This window comes from Panulirus ornatus, chromosome 15 (assembly GCF_036320965.1).
Source record: "Panulirus ornatus isolate Po-2019 chromosome 15, ASM3632096v1, whole genome shotgun sequence".
Classification (NCBI taxonomy): domain Eukaryota; kingdom Metazoa; phylum Arthropoda; class Malacostraca; order Decapoda; family Palinuridae; genus Panulirus; species Panulirus ornatus.
Window position 1 is genome coordinate 9,078,494 of NC_092238.1, and position 19,652 is coordinate 9,098,145.

The 19,652-nt window shown below is 41.4% G+C and overlaps 1 protein-coding gene across 6 annotated transcripts in view; it reads left to right on the forward strand.

The window, feature by feature from the left end:
* Positions 1 to 19,652, forward strand: part of Drep2 (DNA fragmentation factor-related protein 2) — a 282,308-nt gene that overhangs the window by 97,366 nt on the left and 165,290 nt on the right. For 5 of the 6 annotated variants that reach the window (XM_071670467.1, XM_071670463.1, XM_071670465.1 and 2 more), the window contains one exon: positions 12,826 to 12,975. The exons of the other annotated variant lie outside the window; for it this stretch is intronic. In XM_071670467.1, the coding sequence (XP_071526568.1) occupies positions 12,826 to 12,975 (150 nt within the window). The remainder of the gene's footprint in view (positions 1 to 12,825; positions 12,976 to 19,652) is intronic. 6 annotated transcript variants of the gene reach the window in all.

Consider the following 19,652-nt stretch of genomic DNA (forward strand, 5'->3'; position numbering starts at 1 on the left):
AACGGTATGGTGAGTCGAGGCATATTTTTGTTCACGCCTCAGAAGTGTACAGTGTTAATCAGACCCAGGTAATAACCAGGAAGGCCCTAGTGATTCAACATATGGAAGGTTATTCAAATTTTTTTTTCCCCATTCACTTGATGGAAGGAGGACTTTTGAAGGCACTTTCATTCATATTTCATCAGTATTTCCAAAATTACTATTTGTTCATGATGAAGAATCTGGTTGATGTATGGACCTGTTATTTCATGATTTTTTTTTTTTTTTTTTTACGTGATGGTTGAACTTTTTGAAGGTAATAATGTAAAAGGGAAAAGTTAAGTACCGTGGATTGTATAAAAAGGACCAAGAATGGTCACATATGAGCTTGTCAAGAGTAACAAGATACTGTGATTGGTATTATTCCATTTGTAACTTTTAAGATGTGTAACATTTTATCATGAAATTGTTGCCTACAACACACGTACGTTAACCACCTTGTTTTCAGTAGAGTTAAGTGGATAAATTTTTTTTTTTTTTAAACCATTATAATATCGATTTTAAAAATCATCAGTAGAAGGTATTATTGACTCCATTTTAACTTGATGGTCATGATTTCGGGAAGATGTTAATGGAGGAAGAGGTCATAAATCTAGAGGTGTTAAGATATTTTGAATAGCATTCTTAAAGAGGAACTGTCTCAGTTCTCCAGTACTGCCACCCACCATGTGAACACATCATATATAGAGAGCCTATATTCATATATTTTCTATATTAGTTAAGCATCCAAAAAAAAAAGAATCAAAAAACTTATATAAACACATCTTACTTTTGCAGAAATTTTTTATCAAAATATGCACAGAAGACAACCCATCTTCATTTCATTTGAAAAAAAAAAAAACACCTCAGACCAACCCCTTCCGGCAGCTCCACACATCGGGTGGACTCAAAACATTTTCCTCTACAAACCACCTCAAGTTGCTTAAGGTTTTATTTATTTACTTACTTACTTACACACACACACACACACACACACACACACACACACATACACACACACACACCTATGAACAAAATGCACGCGCATATATATATATATATATATATATATATATATATATATATATATATATATATATAATACAACTCCAGAACCCCTTTCGTGGGGTTTCTGCAGCTTTTCTCCAGTCAGGAGCAGGGAAATGATGGATTCCTCTAGAACGGGAAATATACCTTGACCAGACTGTACTCCGTTTCCTCAACTGAAGTGAATTGGCCTCGTCGAAGGTGATTTTTCATCTACGGAGTAACAACAAGTAGGCAGAGTCCGGTGACACGCGCATTATACACACACACACACACACACACACACACATATATATATATATATATATATATATATATATATATATATATATATATATATTTATTTATAAACCAAGTGGACACAACCATCCGTAGAAATCAGAGAGCAAATCCAAACTAAACAACACCATCACTCTCCAAGTAACTGACAGACATACTGAAAACTGACACCCCGTTCCTCAACAGGATGAATCGCAAGGCCTACAGCAACCAACTTGGCGCACATTGTAGAAAATCCACAACTCTTACCGCACCAGTCCAGTCCCTATTCGTAAGCTCTCCTAATCCATTCCAAAGACCACACAAACAAACATATGACACACAACTCGGAAATCGGCCAGAAATCAACCTTCACCCCTCGACAAGAATGATATGAAAACAAAGTCCATCCAAAAACAGCTGTTCACCCACCTTTCACTCCCAATGATGTCATTAATATCTTAGATAACTCTCCTGCTCGAGGACCTGATAACATGTTGAACTATGGCCCTCTTGCAATCCAAGTACTTACAGATACATTCATCTTCTGGCTACACAGCAATTTCCTATTACCTGAAATCCTGCCAACATCATACCAATCTTAAAACTTTCCAAACCATCCAGCTCCCTCTCCTCCTACCGCCTTACATCTCCTTTCTCCTCAGTAACCATATTGTGAAGAACTGATCCACAGCAAAATCAAATAATCATCCCACTCACCCACTCAGCGTTGCTTCTCTTTAGACCCAAACGCTGCACCACCACGCGACATACCGACTTCAGCCAACATACCTTAGATGGATTGAATGAACCACAGCCCCCTCCCCGCACACTACTAGTGCCAATAGACATCTCCGAAATTTTTGACACTGTCTCCTAACACACCCTTATGAAAAAGAGATACATTACATCACCGTGCAAAACAGTGACAAAGATTGGTTGGCCATGTCCAAGTCAGTTACAATGGCTTTATGTCTAAAATACGTTAACTCTACAGTGGTTTTCCCCTAGGAGCAGATCTTTCTCCAACTCTCTTCAGTTTCTTCTTACCCAACATCCTATTACCTCAGGCAAGCCTCAGTATGAAGATCCTTCTTTATATGTGGAGGACCTCACAAACACATCAGAACACCCATGCCGCGGAATAGCAACATCAGACATGTAACACTACATTATACAACCGGAACAGTGGCTCACTAAGAATACCATGTTTACATCTTCAAAGAAGTCCTCGATCGCTTTCAATCCCGAACAGACACAGTCAAAAGGGTTCGAATTTGACTCTTATAGCATATACATTTGTCTTTTTTATGTCAAGGCTGTTGTTTAAGAGCTTGCTGGATTGTTTCCCTGAGTCTGTGTTTTGTCACTGTTGTGTGTGCTGGAAGGATGGTTTGTGAGTAGAGGATGTTGAAGTGTGAGGTACGGGTTCGGCTTTTTATTTCCACTTGGAATAGAAAAAGAATGCCTCGGCGTTCTCAACAAACAGTTTACCCGCTCCACTATAAAACTACGCCTTACCCTGCCTGGTCTTCCTCCATCATCTCAAAAGCAAACAAAAAAAAAATTTGCAAACTATACAGAATAGAGCACTCAGAACAATAGTGACTGCCTGGCAACCACAGATATTCAGCACATGCACAGTAAAGCAAAGATCTTCCCGATACGGTCCCACCTCAGCATACATGACACTCAATGTTTTGCAACAGCACTTTGAACCCCCCCCCCTCCTCCTCCTCCTCCTCCTCCTCCTCCTCCCCTCCTCCTCCTCCTCCTCCTCCTCCTCCATAACTAACCACCAACCCCCAAGTGGAAATAAAAAGCCTACCCCTACTTCACTCTTCAGTGACCTCTACCCACAAATCATCCCTCCAACACACACAACAGTGACACAGACACAGACTCAGGGAAACAATCCAGCAAGCTCTTAAACAAACAGCCTTAACATAAAAAAGACAAATGTGTATGCCATGAGAGTCGAATTCGAACCCTTTTGATTGTGTCTTTTACCCTCCGTATGGCCGAGGTGGCCAGATGATCGTCTCAGGGTTCGAATCCGACCAAAGTGTATATACGGTAGGGGGTAAAGCCCTGCCCGGGAACTTTTTGCTTGAAAGAAATCCATCGTTTCCCAGCTTCTGATTTTAGCGCAGCTTCGAAGACGCAAGAGCTCCTTAAAAGGGATCCTGGATTATATATATTGTAAAGTCTTATGTGCTGATAACCACTCGGAAACTGAAACACGACAGGTCCCCAAGTGCACTTTCATGTAATGATCACATTACATTGTGATTATCACACGAAAGTGCACTTGGGAAATTTTCGTTTTTCATTTTCCTTGTAGTTATCAGCAAATAGTAGATCACGCGCACCACTGTGACCTCTTGCAATATATATATATATATATATATATATATATATATATATATATATATATATATATATATATATATATATATATAAATATATATATATATATATATATATATATATATATATATATATATATATATATATATATATATATATATATATATATATATATATATAAAGAGCGTGGTTGAGAGAGCAGAAGAGGGTGTTTTGAAATGGTTTGGTCACATGGAGAGAATGAGTGAGGAAAGATTGACCAAGAGGATATATGTGTCGGAGGTGGAGGGAACGAGGAGAAGAGGGAGACCAAATTGGAGGTGGAAAGATGGAGTGAAAAAGATTTTGTGTGATCGGGGCCTGAACATGCAGGAGGGTGAAAGGAGGGCAAAGAATAGAGTGAATTGGAGCGATGTGGTATACCGGGGTTGACGTGCTGTCAGTGGATTGAATCAAGGCATGTGTATGGGGGTGGGTTAGGCCATTTCTTTCGTCTGTTTCCTTGCGTTACCTCGCAAACGCGGGAGACAGCGGCAAAAAAAAAAAAAAAAAAAAATATATATATATATATATATATATATATATATATATATATATATATATATATATATATATATATATCCTCTCTTACGGGGATCCTGCAGCTTAAAGACTGCGCCACAATTATTACCAAGGAAAAGATGGCTTCCCTTGGAGTGAAAGATCCTCGACAAGATTATGCTCCTTTTCGTCCACGAATGATAAATGCTAACGAAACCTAACTTCCCACGTGCGGCACAACCACAGCTAGAGTGAGTCTGTTCATGCCCCTTTTCGGGTGTTTGTGCTTTTGTTGACATTACACTTTCATAGCTAAACCGTAGCACATAGAGGCGCCAAATTTTGCAGGGAGATAATGCCGAATCTGGGTCAGGTTTGAAGCTACCACACGTTGGCCCTGAAGACTTGATAGAAATGCCTGTGGGTTTGTTTCTTGCTCCTTCATGGACGAAACGTAGAACCAAGGGGCCCATGTATTAGGTGTTGGTCCTCCATAGACTGGGCATTGGTTTCTGTTACCCGTACATTATTAACCGTGAAAGCCACTTTGATCCCACCAAAGAACGCTATTCAAGAGCCTTATAGATTATCATACACTAATTTGACCACAGTCATTCCAAACAGGCGACCTAGCAGCAGCAGATTATATCGAAGGCGCCTCAGGATCAAAGGGGGAAGGAACCATAGTGACCGAAGCCTAGTCTTAAAGGCCAACAGAGAGTCCAATGGATCACCGAGAAAGGCTCGCTCGTGTTACACTCGTGGTGTATCCTCGAGCAGGCGGAGTCTGGCAGCGCCTATACGACTGTCGTCGGGCTCCTTCTGCCTGAGGTTACACCATGGGTAAAAGCCGCCTTCGACGAAGTTGTGTCATCATTAATCAAAGGAATTGATTACTTTCGTTGAGGAAATTCTTGTTCCAAAAAGAGTCCATCATTTCCCTGCATCTGCATTGTGCATCCTCGAAGCTGCAGGAACCATATATATATATATATATATATATATATATATATATATATATATATATATATATATATATATATATATATATATGTATATATATATATATATTATCCATGGAATAGGGGAGAAAATACTTTCCACGTATTCCCTGCGTGTCGTAGAAGGCGACTAAAAAGGGTGGGAGCGGAGGGTCTGGAAATCCTCCCCTCCTCTTCTACTTTTCCAAAAGAAGTAACAGAGAAGGAAATCAAGTGAGGATTTTCCTTCTAAGGGTCAGTCATCTGTTCTTGACGCTACCTAGCTAACTCGGGAAATGGTGTATATATATATATATATATATATATATATATATATATATATATATATATATATATATATATATATATTAGAGAGAGAGAGAGAGAGAGAGAGAGAGAATAGTTCTCATTGTTCTCCGTTTCCTGCATTTGCGAGATATCGCCAGAAAATGACAGAGATGACCTCGTTCGCTCAGATCCACTCTTTAGCTGTCATGTGTAATAATGCGTCGCAATCGCAGCTCCCTGCCCACAACCAGGCCCCATAGTGCTTTTCATGGTTTCCCCTGATCGCATCTTATGACCTGGTCCAGTCCACTGACAGCACTCTCCCTCCCCTCATACATCGCTCCAGTTCACTTTATCCCGTGCATCACTTACACCCTCCTGCACCGTTCCCCCGTGTAAGATAGGTAGCGCCAGGATCAGATGAAGGAACGGCACGGCGCCGAACCAGATTCCCATCCTCATATAAGTACCCCAGGCCTTTCCCTGATTTCCCTTGACTAATTCCAGTGCCCTGGTTCAGCCCATTTAACAGCACGTCGCCCCCTGTGTACCAGATCGCTCCAACTCTCTCTCTCTCTCTCTCTCTCTCTCTCTCTCTCTCTCTCTCTCTCTCTCTCTCTCTCTCTCTCTCTCTCTCTCTCTCTCTCTCTCTCTCCTTTTTGCTTGCACTTCTGACATGTATATCTGTCTTTCCCTTCATAAACAGTGACCTCACACACTCTTCAGCGCACCTAGGACATTTGACCTCCTCCTCACCCACCCACTGGTTCACTTCAACTCCATCCACTGCTATATCCACTCTCAGGCACCTAAAACACCCCCATTTCCTCCGGGTTCTCTCAATTCAAAACTCACACTCAAACCGTACTGCATACAAGCAGTCCAAGTAGAACCTTACAGAGCTCTTCTGACAAAGGACCTGATGACATGTCGAACCCTCACATAAAAACACTATGGCCCATTTGCACTCCAAGAACTAACAGATATCTTCATTACTACTGGCGACATAACAAAATCCCTATATTCTGAAAACATGCAAACATAATACCATAACCTAAAACCTTCCAAATCACCCATCTTTCTCACCTTCCACTGGCCTGTATTACTTCCATCCTCAGTACCCGAACTCTGAAAAAAATGATCAACAACAGAATCAGACGGAGCATCCCACTCTCACCCACACAGCATAGCTTCAGACCTAAGCATTTTACCATCACAGCTCACTGAGTTCACACCACATATTGCACATGGATTCAACCAACCACAACCCCCATCCCGCACAGTACTAGTGGCAATAGACTACAACATAGCATTTGCCACTGTCTCCTAATATCCAAAAGAAAAATGCTTGACACCATCCTACGCAATAGCGATAAGAACTGGCTGGCCATCTTCATGGCCGGACAGACGTCATACCAGTGTCCTGACAATGGTTCTACCTTTCAAACACTTAAACTCTGGCATGGAATTCCCCAAGGAGCAGTTATTTTTTTTCCTCTCTCTTTCTCTACAACCTCTTCATAAACGACCTCCCATTGCCTCAGGCAAACCGGAACATGAAGATCCTTTCTTATGTAGACAGTATCAGTCACATCACAGCACCTTGACACCACAGAGGCAAAGGCAAAAGCTTGCAGCATCAAACATGCAGCTCTACATTTCACGATTGGAACAGTGACTCATCCAGAACAGGATGTCTGTATCTCCACAGAAGTCTTCTATCCTTCTTTTAACCCTCAGACAGACATGAATCCAGCTCACACCCTTCATCTCCTTAAAGAGTCTATTCCATTGAGCAAAACCAACTATTCTAGGCTTCGCAAACGATAAGACATTAGACATTCACTCCCCCACACTTATAACATCAACACACAAACTGAGTGCCCTCGGAACACTAACTGGCACCAGATATGGACAAGAGAAAGAATCCCTCAGTATCCTATAAAGATTATTTATCCCCTACACATTAAGATATGCCTCACCCGGTTGGTCTTCTCTAAATTAGATATAACACATCTGCAAAACACATGAAATAGTGCACTTAGAACACTCACTGCCAAGAAACAAGAACTATTCAACGCCCTCATAATGAAACAAAGACCTTCCCAGTGTAGTCCCACCCCAACATGCTCGGCACTCATTTCTATGCAACAACCCCAGACCTTCCACCCAAGCCACTCTATATAGCTAAATACCATCCCTCGTGTAGAAGTTAAAAGTCTTACCCATGCCTCACACTTCGACAATTCTACTCGCAGATCCGCTGACTCCAAACGTAGACACTGACAGAATTAAACAGCTGACCTCCTCACCCATTCTTAAACACCAACTCACCAGCCATACACCCATCAGAAACCACACTCCCCAGACAAACACGAGTCACACACTCTCCCGCCAACGTTCTGGACATCACCCATCACTACAACACCACAAGCACCATTTCAGCATATCCCACGACCCTTCATGCCCACGATGCAACTTCATAAAGAAGACACCGAGCACTTACTACTCATTTGCCCTGCACACAGACGCACACACATCACATCGCTTTATGACCTGGGGTACCGACCGGTGGACGTGGCCAGCTTCCTGAGCTGAAAGATCTTCATAAGGATGCATATAGGTGTTACCGGACCCAGCCTGCGTAAACTTACGCCTCGAGTGAAAATTTCATCACCGTCAGTGGCCTAAAACAATGACACTCTCGCCAAGGAACTTTTCACTCCAGAGGGATCCATCACCTACCTGCTTATGAGTGGAAGGCAGCCTTAAAGCTGCAGAGGAGCCATTTAATGGGTCTGGGATTGTATGAATAACTTATCTATGGATTTACATATATGTACGTATGAGCGTACACAGGTGATAGCGGACTCCGTCTACATGAGGTTACACTGCAAACGGAAAATCACCTTCGGCAAGGTTGTATCATTTTACTTTCGAAAAGGAATGCGGTCCCAACAGTGACATTCCAGCTCCAAAGGGGATCTGTCATTTCTCTGCTCCTGATAGAAGTTCTGCCTTGAAGATGCAGGGGCCCTAGAAAATGAATCCTAGGGTTGTATAAATTGTTATAGGTTACATAAAACTGCAGTCATACTAGGTTACACAAAACTGCAGTCGTACTAGGTATTATGTACGATACACACAATATTCACTCCATACATCGCAAACATCAACACAAAAGCCATAGACAAACCAACCGTTCTGAGAACACTGATCAGCATCAGAAGTGAATAGAAAAAAAAATCCTTCCGTAAATTCTACGATAAAGAGAACATCCTCTCCACCCTAAAGTATGCCTCACCTGCCTTTACATTCACCCTGTCAAAAGTAAACATAACAGCTGCAGAGCATAAAAAAAAAAAACAGAGTGGTCACTGGCAAGCTAACAACTATAAACTCTCAACACCTGCACACTGAAACAAAAATATTTCTAACACAGTCGCACCTGAATGTGTTTGACAGAGTGGTTTGAGTGCGAGTTTCAACTGAGAATTCCTGGAGGAAGTAGAGTACTTTGGGTAATTTTTAGTGGACATGGCAATGAATGGGACCATGGAAGCCGAAGTGAGTCATATAGTAGGAGAGGGGCAAAGATCCTTGGTGCATTTAGGAGTGTGTCGAAGGAGAGGTCATTGTTAAGGGGAAGGAGGGAATGTTGAAAGGTATATAATAGTCCCGACGGTGTTGAATGGGCGCAAATCGCGGACCCTAAGCGCAAAGGAACAGAATATGGTGGACGTGTTGGAAAGGAAATTCCTAAGGAGAGTATTTGGTTTGAGGAGGGTTGATTGTGTAAGGAAAAGCTGTGTAATAGCGAGGTGTCACAGTCTAACTGAGAGAGCTGACTAAGATGTGTTGAAATTGCTTGGACATGTGGAGAAGATGAGCGAAGAAAGACTGACTAGTAGGATCTGTATGTCGGTAGTGGAGGATACGAATGGGAAGGGACGATCGAGAAGGAGATATAAGGATGGAGTGAGAGAGGCTTTGAGATACCAGTGCCTGAACATTCAGGAAGGTGAAAGCTGTTCACGGGACAGAATATTGAAGGGATGTGGCATATGGGGGGCGGGGGCTGTTAGTTGAACTAGGTGTTATGATCAGGGGATAAGCGGAATAGTGTGTGGAACTTGGCTGTTAATGGTAGGCTCAAGTTTCGGTTCATTTTACAACTATGGAGTGGATTTGAGGTAGTGCGAGGAACAAATCAATAAACCATAGAGAGAAATCCTCGCTTGGCTCTTCCTTTTGTTCCCCTTTTAAAAGTAATACAAAAGGGTAGGATTTCATAGACGCGAAGGATACATGGGTTGTATATTTTTGTATCCATCCCCAGCAGGGCTATTATTATTCGCATACATCCCCAGGGCTTGTTTACTGGAGCTCCTGCAACTTCAAGGCTGCGCTCCAATCATGAGCAGGGGAAAGATAGTCTCCTTTTGGACCGAGAAGTTTGTTAGCGAGACTACTACCATTCGTTCATTGACATGATACAGCCTTGCCGAAGGTAACTTTTCATTCGCACTGTAACCACAGACGGGGAGTCCGGTAACATTTCCCTATATATATATATATATATATATATATATATATATATATATATATATATATATATATATATATATACATATATAAGTGGATATATATGGATATTTATATATATGCAAATCTACAGTGTATAAGAATATATATATATATATATATATATATATATATATATATATATATATATATATATATATATATATATATATATATGATATAAAATATATGTGCGTGTATGTTTTATATATAAGCACACAAATACACACACACAATCACAGACACACGCACACTCGCAAAGCAAGGCATACATACATACCTAATATACACTTCGCAAACATTCTAAAGAGCATGCAAGCTTTGCACGGCATTACCCTTGAATGAAATAGAGTTGTGTGTGATTTATTGACTTGTTTGCCTTAAGTTCTCCAGACAAGTACAAAACTGTGCAGGTATGAGCTGTTGTTGTCTTCCTCCCTCGTGTGCCGCACTCGCTGGAGCACGCGAGGCAGCGCGGTCGAGGGAACAGCTAGTACCTGTTGGGTTGTGCATGCTGACTTGTGCCCGCCACCCTCCCCTGGTCAGGACGAACTTCGCTCCCACCGCTTCACTCTGACCTGACCGACGCTACAGTAGGGTTATATATTGTCCAGCTTCTGTTTTCATCAGTCTGGGTCCCCATGTTGCGAGATCAATTCAATAAAACTTTACTTTTTTCTTTCCCCCCCTCGGCAATATAAAGTTCCCTCAGATTATAAACTCCATTGCTCAGAAGATTCAACATGACTGGATCTTCCTGATATGTTGGATTTTTTTTAAAAGTCCCGTTGCATCATTCCAGTGGGCCATCGCCCACTCTGCTGCATTCCAACTTACTAAAATTTTTTCGTAGATTTTGTGTTTGATGTATGCAGATAACTCTTGTGAGATGTTGTTCTGTAATATCTATTAATGTGCATTAATATTTGTTTGAACATAAAGGTCATTGTTATTTATCATAAGCCTTTAAGAGTATGCTCCCCCCACTCCCCCCCCAACACACACAAACTCCCCCCATCACCACCCCTAGTTTTGGTCTGTGTTCGCAACATGGGGTAAAATACTTGATCAAAAACTTTGAAGTTGGATGTTTAAGACAAAGGCTTTCCTCAAGACCCCCGGCCGAATTCTGAACAGCTCTGTAAGGGATCACATCTAAGAAGGAATGTGCTACTATCACCAAACAAACCACTTGCCTCCTAACTAACGTTCCTCTGCTGTTTTGATCAGCATTAGATACAAGGCAAAAATATTATGAATCCTTTTCACTTCTTTGCATAGACCATAGACAAAAGAAAACTTAACGCTTCTCAAATCGCGGGTTTGTTTTTTTTTTTTTTTTTTAGACACTCAAAGAGGCAGATGTTGTACATTCACCAATTGGCATATCCTATCGAACACTGGTATGGGTGACAGTCACATTATTGTGTCCATCAGTTATGTATGGCTGAAAGCATTTAACAACGTCAGAATTCGGTCGGTCTGGTCCTTACAGACTTACTATCATACAGTGCTAGTTGGATAGTAGGATGCGTTTTTTTTTTTATATATATATAACTAGAGCCAAAAAATTTATAATTTCTAAAAGCCTCTTTTGCTTTGTTACTGCCTTGGATTTTTTCCTTTTATGTGGTATTAATTTGATACATGCCAATATTTTTTCCCCCCTGATGGTCTTTGTAAGAGCTGACTGTAATAGTTTGAAGAGAACTTTAGTTATCCATCCATATAGCACTGCGACACTTTCAGCCATTGACAATAACCTGACGAGATACCCAGTAAGATAGCCCTAAGATGAGTACAATCTCGGGATGAAGTGAGTTTTTGCGAAGGGGAGAGCTGCACAAAAATTTAAATATGTTTTTTTACTATGTAAGTTGCTAAGAAGTTTTGAACTGTAAAATCAGCTACAGTACTAATGAAAAGGGACGCAAGATTGAAGATAGACTCGCTACACAACAGCAGTTTTTGCATGATCGCCTGGATCGAACTCTCTTGTCATTGCATTACTAGTTTCTTTTGTTCTCAGATCAGAAGTTCAATGTCCTGGTGTTCTATTTTATCAGTATTCCTATCATTAGTTTCGTTTCTTTATAGCTTGAGTTCTACTATGAAGTTTCTTTCTTGGCAGTGCTGCAATTTAGTTTTGACTTTGATACCAAGTCCTTCGGAATTTTCAAATGTGTAAATATATTTTCTCTGCGACCTTGTTGACGAGAGGGCATAATTGCCGATGCTGGCGCATCCAGCTGAAAATAAAGCTATATATATATATATATATATATATATATATATATATATATATATATATATATATATATATATATATATTGTCTTACTAATTCTATCATAGAGACCCGATTTGCGACTTCTTGACAGACAGAGAATCATCGTACATTGCTTATCACATTAACATGACAGAAGACCACATTTATGATATCACCTGATGTCAATAGTATGCCAATCCCTCATAAAACAGACGCCACCTTATCTCTCCTTATTTGATAGCAATAGAAGATCGTGGTATGAACCTTTCTTCCCTCTTTCAACACCATTCACTTGGTTCAACCATAGGCCAGGATCAGTAAAGACATATTCTGTCGTAGGCCTAGTGATGACTGCCAACAGTTCCTCTACAGATAGCGTCGTTGAAGTTTAATATGTTTGTTGAACAATTTGGTCCCGTTTGCCTTGCGCTCTGCTCCTTGAATTCGGTAACGCTGAGCTCTCCCACTCGCAGCCATCACTGCCATTCCCAAGATCGTATGTGAGACCATCTACTCCCTGGGCCTGCACGATGAAGCGCCGGTGTGGAAGATCATGGACCAGTACGGCAAGATCACCGTTGTTCTCTCCTGGGACCCCTGCCACCGGGGGGACCACCGTCACGGTAGGTCACCACCAGGGGGCCACAACCACGGTAGGTCACCACCCAAGGGGACCTCTACCACGGTAGGTCACCACCCAGGGGGCCACAACCACATTAGGTCACCATCAGAGGACGAGGATCACGGTAGACTAACACCACCAGAGGGGGCAAGAATCATGGTAGCTATCACCATAAGGGACCACAAGCCATAAGTAGGTCACCAACAGAGAATACAACTATCTTAGTTTATAACCAGAAGGCCAGAGCTACTTTAGGTAACTGACATAGACCCACAAGGATGGTAGGTTTGTCATCAGAGACCACGAACATAGACCTACAAGGATGGGAGGTTATCAACAGATAATACGTAGACCCACAAGGATGGTAGGTTATCATCAGAGACCACGACAACGGTAGGTCACCACCAGGGGTGGGTGGAAATTCATGGTAGTTCACCATCAGGGGATCACACCCATGATAGGCTACCACTAAGGTCCTTCATATAGCAGGCGATCATGAGCGAGTCAAAACTCTAGTTAAGTAACACCAGGGAGCCGCTGGCAGCTGTGGTAGGCTACCAGTTGTACCACACCTAACGCTTTTAGCTTCACCATAACAGAATCCCCAACATGGGGCGACAACCAAGGTGGGTCTCCACAGACTACCATAGGATCAAAACCGTGGGAGGTTACCACCGGGAGACCACTGATGTAAAAGAGCTTCAACCACGGTAAGCCGCTACGTTGGAGCCACAGCCTCTGCAGATCTGGAACCACAGACCATCGTCACGGTAAGTTACGACGAGGTGGTGATGGAACCGACGGGGAAGTCACGACAGTTTGGTAAAGATTCTCAAGAGACCGCGAGCACAGGAGGTGCGCAGCCACGGTAGGTAGCTATTCATAGGCCACAGCATCAGAAATCATCGGGAATAATGCATTACTAGCTCACCAGATGAGAGAGTCGCAGTTATGTGTTATGTGCAAAAAGTCGACCATAACACCGGCTACAACAAAGGTAAGCTACAAATAAGGAGGTCACAACCTGCGGAGACCATGGCAAAGAGACGATGAGAGCCTACAGCCATCAAACGTGACTCCCTTAGTGGCGGATCCATGGGTCACCGTCAGGGCGGGGAGCCACAGTTTTGTTTGATGAGCATCCTAGGGGCCCAAAAAGCATGAAGGGCCAGGGTGGACCACGGCCTGGGACCACTACTGGAGGGGGGGCCACAACAGTCTTGGTGGATCATCATCATCACCGAGGTGTACTAGCTGCAGAAAGTATCGGTTCAGGGTAGGGTGCGGTCGACGACTAACGAAAACATGCGTTTTAACTTGTGACATGTTGGGAGGGTTGGTACGTGTAGCCTCAGTGAGTGTTGCCATATGGGAACGAGTCTAACAGTTAAATGACGGGTGGTACCGCTAATGTTCTACGATCTGCGTAGTAATATACCAAACATGAGGTTCAGTGTGTGAGAGAAAGTTCGGTCGTGGTTAACGAATCATGAACCATATGAGCACGCGGGGTATAAAACAGAGGCAGTTTGGGGCAGTGGTGCCCTACACATGCCAGTCGAAACCTCACAGGGAAGGGTTCGGTTGTCTCAGTCATTGCCCGGCGGGCGGGTTGGTAGTATCCACCGGAATTCTGCATCACGTTGGATTAGGCGACACCTGGAAACTGGTGCTACAGACGACAGGCCTCGGAGCGGACGACCACTCCTGCAGACGATCAGGTTTAGTGTATTAGGTATGAAATAATGTGGCAGTATACATTCTTAAGTACCAGAAATAGTTTGGCTAACTCAATTTACACAGTTGATTACGGGGTAGGGGTATATTGCACGATTGATAAACATGCCGCTACCCATCGGGAATATTTTCACAGCCTGTAATGTATTACATTTGCATTACAGTGTTCAGATACAATGACATTGTATAATGATGCAATATATGGGTGGTTATATATATATATATATATATATATATATATATATATATATATATATATATGTGTGTGTGTGTGTGTGTGTAATTATAAACGCGTGGAATAAATGCAAAGTATATTTCCATATATCAACGCTGGCAACTCAACAGAAGTACAGAGCTGCCAACATGCGGCCGGAACAACTGACACACCTATACCTATCGTTGCTGGTCTCAAAATGTTTACACTAGATTATGCGCCGATACTTTCTGGAGCTGGTGTCCACCTATGGTAAGGTCACCACACTAGGGCACCATCATGGGCGACTTAGACGTGGCATGTTATCTTAAGAGCCACGTGCCTATCGAGTTATCTTCAGTTATGTTACGGTGCCACTGGAGGGTAAGTAGTTCGGGAAGGGTCAGTATATGACTTCCTTGTCGAAGTCTAGTATCGTCCGCAACCAGTTTCAGGCCATTTGATTTCTGTCATAAATAACTTTTAAGGTAAAATGATACAAGAAGAAGAACGATTCAGAATTTCTCATGAGTTAAAACTACAGCATGGTAGTTACCACATATTGTGCACTTCTTGTTTCATCATCTCTATTAGCAAACCCAAAGTTCATAAAGTCAAGACTTAGTGATGATTTAAATGGAGACTTACTCATTATCCGGTGATGGGCTCATTAATCAGCCACACTGCAGTGTTTCTACACAGTACATTGGGCCGAAAATTAAACACATCTGAACGGTGCGCGATTGTTTCTAATAAGGTGACTTCGAGAGGCTGTTGTGGAAAATGGTTCTCGCGGAAGCTGTTTTGAACGCATCCAGAGAGACGCACAGTTAGACTCTTATATTTATTGACCAACAGTGACATTATCACGGAACAGCTGTGATCCATGATAAGGGTGTATTTGGTTGCAAATTTTCACTTGCCATCGGAATTGTTCAATTTGTTACGGTCATATGAAGTAAGTGTTGATCATTCATTCTTACAGTTTTTGTAAGATTGATTAAACGACTTACAATATGAGTTACTTTTCGTTCATTTTGGATTAGTCCCATCGTTGTGTTAAGATCTCTACAAGGTAGAGTATTGGATGGTTTTTAGTTTCGTTTTTTTAGTTCATCACTTCCTAAATATAAGGTTACGCCTCTTTCTGTTGGATTAGTATTTTAGATCTTTAGGTTACAGCTGAGACTGGTGTTTATTCAGACTTAACACAAGCAATGAACGTATAGCAGCTGTATAGTAATACATAGTAACTAGAATGGTGAATACCGTTGTAACTAACTAGTTAACTTCAGTCCATTGGCAACGCCATATATTCTCGGTGATACAGTTGTTACAACGTCAAGGGAATGCATTTTGAAAACAGCATTGGCTTAACATACAAATAACCAGTCACATAATTGTGATATATAAGCAGAGTAACCAGTTGCTGAGTAAAATATAAAGGTTTGGTTGCAAAAGGAAATAGGTTCGAGATACTGTAAAATATAACTGCTGTGAAAATCACCCATCTTAGAACTACAGACGCGAGATAGAAAAGTATCTTGGATGTGTTATCATTGGATACAAATGGTTGAAGAGTGTAGAGCTGACAGAAGAATTTTCCTTTTTGACCTTTTCTTTTTAACCCTATTGGTCATCAGTATTTTACCTGTTGTGGACGCTTGAATGATACCTTCGTGATGACGAAATGTCATGGTATCCCAATGACAAATTTGTTATCATTGGTTGTTCTTATTTATCGAATATACTCGTAATTCTTCTCCTCATCCTCGAAGGCCGCCTTTACGCGGCTCTGCAGCCTCATAAATGCGACAGAATTTCTTTCCCTATAGTACAGCAACTGCTGCGCTTATCATAGACCTGGTGCACAGAATCACCAGATATGGTTAAAGATGTATGCCAAAAAGAGGTATGAATAGTGACACTGGAACCATATAGGCTCTCTTCATACATACATCGATTCTAGCGACGTGTTCCAGCCCGAAATCGAATGTCGGAAGATTGGGCTGGAAGGCAAACGCTATTGATTTGCATGTGAATCAACTTTCATTCGTATGTTTATTTTTATGATAAATTTTCCATATTAAGTTCACAGAACCATTGTAATGTTTATCATGGAGAGATAATGTTGAAAGTCCGTAGGTAAATGAATCTCATTTGCTGTGAAGATATTTTGATATGATCGTTTCCAAATGGGCATTTGATTTTAAGAAGAATCCACAAGAAGCAGGCTTTGACCCTTGTCTGATTATATATATATATATATATATATATATATATATATATATATATATATATATATATATATATATATATATATATCAAGCAGATAGTATCCAGTGTCTATAAATTCCTTTGACTTCATATCTATCCTCGTTCCCAAGGGAGTGAGATTGCGTGCGTGCGTTACACCACTCCAAGGCTGAATTCCTCCATATTTCACTTTAATGCTAATAGCTTATAGCCACCACCATCCTCCGGAACTCATCTTATTGCTGGTCATTAGGTGATATTATATCAATATCTCCCTCAATGCGGAGAACATGTTTTTAGCTGCCTTATCTCTGTTGCTGAAGAGATTGTTTACACACCTTCCTTTAAAAAAAAAAAAAGTGTAACCACAAGATCTTAAGCAACTGTTGATGTAATGATGTGTGAAGGGTATCATTGCTCTTTCTAACACGCCATATTAACCTCAGTAACACTTGTTATGGCATTTTGTAGCTGTCAACTTTTTTTTTTTTTCATGGTTGTGTTTCCCGAAGGGAAACATGTGTATGCGAAATTCTTTGCTTCTTTTGCGTCTTCGCAACAGTCAGGGTTTTGCGCCATTCTATCCATTTGGGGTCGGCTAATTTTATGTTTGTTTGGCATGTATCTTGGCTCAGTACTCCTGGGCCTTTTCTTTTTTTTCTTTCATTTCTATTTGGCCAGAGTCTTATAGAATTACATAGGATCAGAAGTCAAACCCAAAAGCGTACAGTTTGAGGTGCTGTTCACCAGATTTTAATGAGACGAAACCGTGCATATTAATACTTATCCACGAGCCCCATATGATTTATTGGGTAGATTTTTTTTTCTGCCCCATTTTCGCTTTTCTTACGGATCATTTATCACTAAAGCTTTTTATCATCCAAAGGTAACAATGTGTTTTTATATATCCCCCACTGTGTGAGTATCAGATCTGTGACTTTACCGTTTTTCTTTCTTCAGCGGTCGGCAGTCAACAGAAATATTGGGTTGGTTCATTACCTGTTCATATTTCACCCTGTGATTATGAAGTTGGCTACAAAGATGTCTTTCCACATAACCAACATAATACCGGTGACAGATTTTTTTTTTTTACGACGATTTTTAGCATTCTTTAGAGGTTAAATTTCATTCTCCATCTTGCAATCCAAAATGGCCTCATTGGAACTGGAAGCCAGGATGCATCATTATGCTTGTCTTCGGATTAATAGTCTGGCTCCCAGTAAGATTATAGATGACCAGTCAGCAGTCTCCGGGGTTGAAGTTAATCTGGCGTGGGGAAGTTCGGGTACATCACCCATCTTTCCAACAAGACAGACACTGATTCAACATATCACAAGACCCCATTTGCCCACAACGAAACTTCCACACACTGAAAACACTGATCAGGTACTCCTCTAGATAACCTTGTGGTAGGAAGGGAGGAGGGTGAGTAGTTTCCAGGGGAAGGTGGGCCTGCGCCACAGATGTGTGGTGCCGTCATGACGGTTTAGTTTGTGCATGGACTGGGTGGTGAGAAAGGTAAATGCAAAAGTGAGTGAGGGAGAGGAAGGTGTCCACGATCAAACATTTTTAGACCACACTTCAGTCTTACAGACTCTTACTCGCATTTTACCTTTTTTACTTGATTATTGGATTCTGTCTCTGGAATGGAATCTTTCGTCTTTGTTTCTCACACAAGTAAAATATAGCTGCTCACTGCAGCTAAGCCAACATCCAGAATTTCGCAAGAATACTCTTAATAAATGCTGTTGGAGACCAAATTTAAAGGAAGATAATGAAACATTTTAAGGTAGAAATACTGTGAGCATAGTGGTCAGCTTTAGAGTCCTTAGGTGTGAGCATATTATTCCTGTCTTGAAAAGGTGTGATTATGGTTCATGATAACGAGAGCAGGAAGATAAATCGTTTTTGATTGTGCGATTGCTATTTGTAGGTCTCGGGGAGAGAGTCTTGTGTGTTGTATACAAGAATATGTTATGTGTTTACCTGTTTTATATGTGTATGGATCGAGGTCATATTAGTAAAGCCCCGTCACTTAATATTCCAACTACAATGCCTAGATATCTTGGTACAAGCAGCGTTCTTGTCCGCTCCACCTAGCTTGTTACAGATGACTCGATATTCTCTTGTTCTTCCTGAGTTCCTTTCGCCAGTTCCTTATGTTCAGAGGTAGTAGAGTCGGCCATTTCTGTGTCGAAGAACTGGGAAGTGATCAAGTCATGAGAATCTTCTAAGAACTTCTGTCTCTGGTAACGGATCTTTTCAACGCGTCGTGAGGGGATGTTGAGAGCTGTGTGGTGAAGTCTTTCGCCAGTACCGTCCAGAATTTTAAGGAATGTTCATCTCACAGGAAGTGGCGGATTTTCCCACCTTAGCAGCTTCAGTTTCCATTAGTTTTGATAAACTTCTTTTGTCATTAGTGAGAACAGAGTTGCAGGCATACATTATTTTCTCTCTTGACATTTCTTCGACGTACAATCTCGGAGATGAAA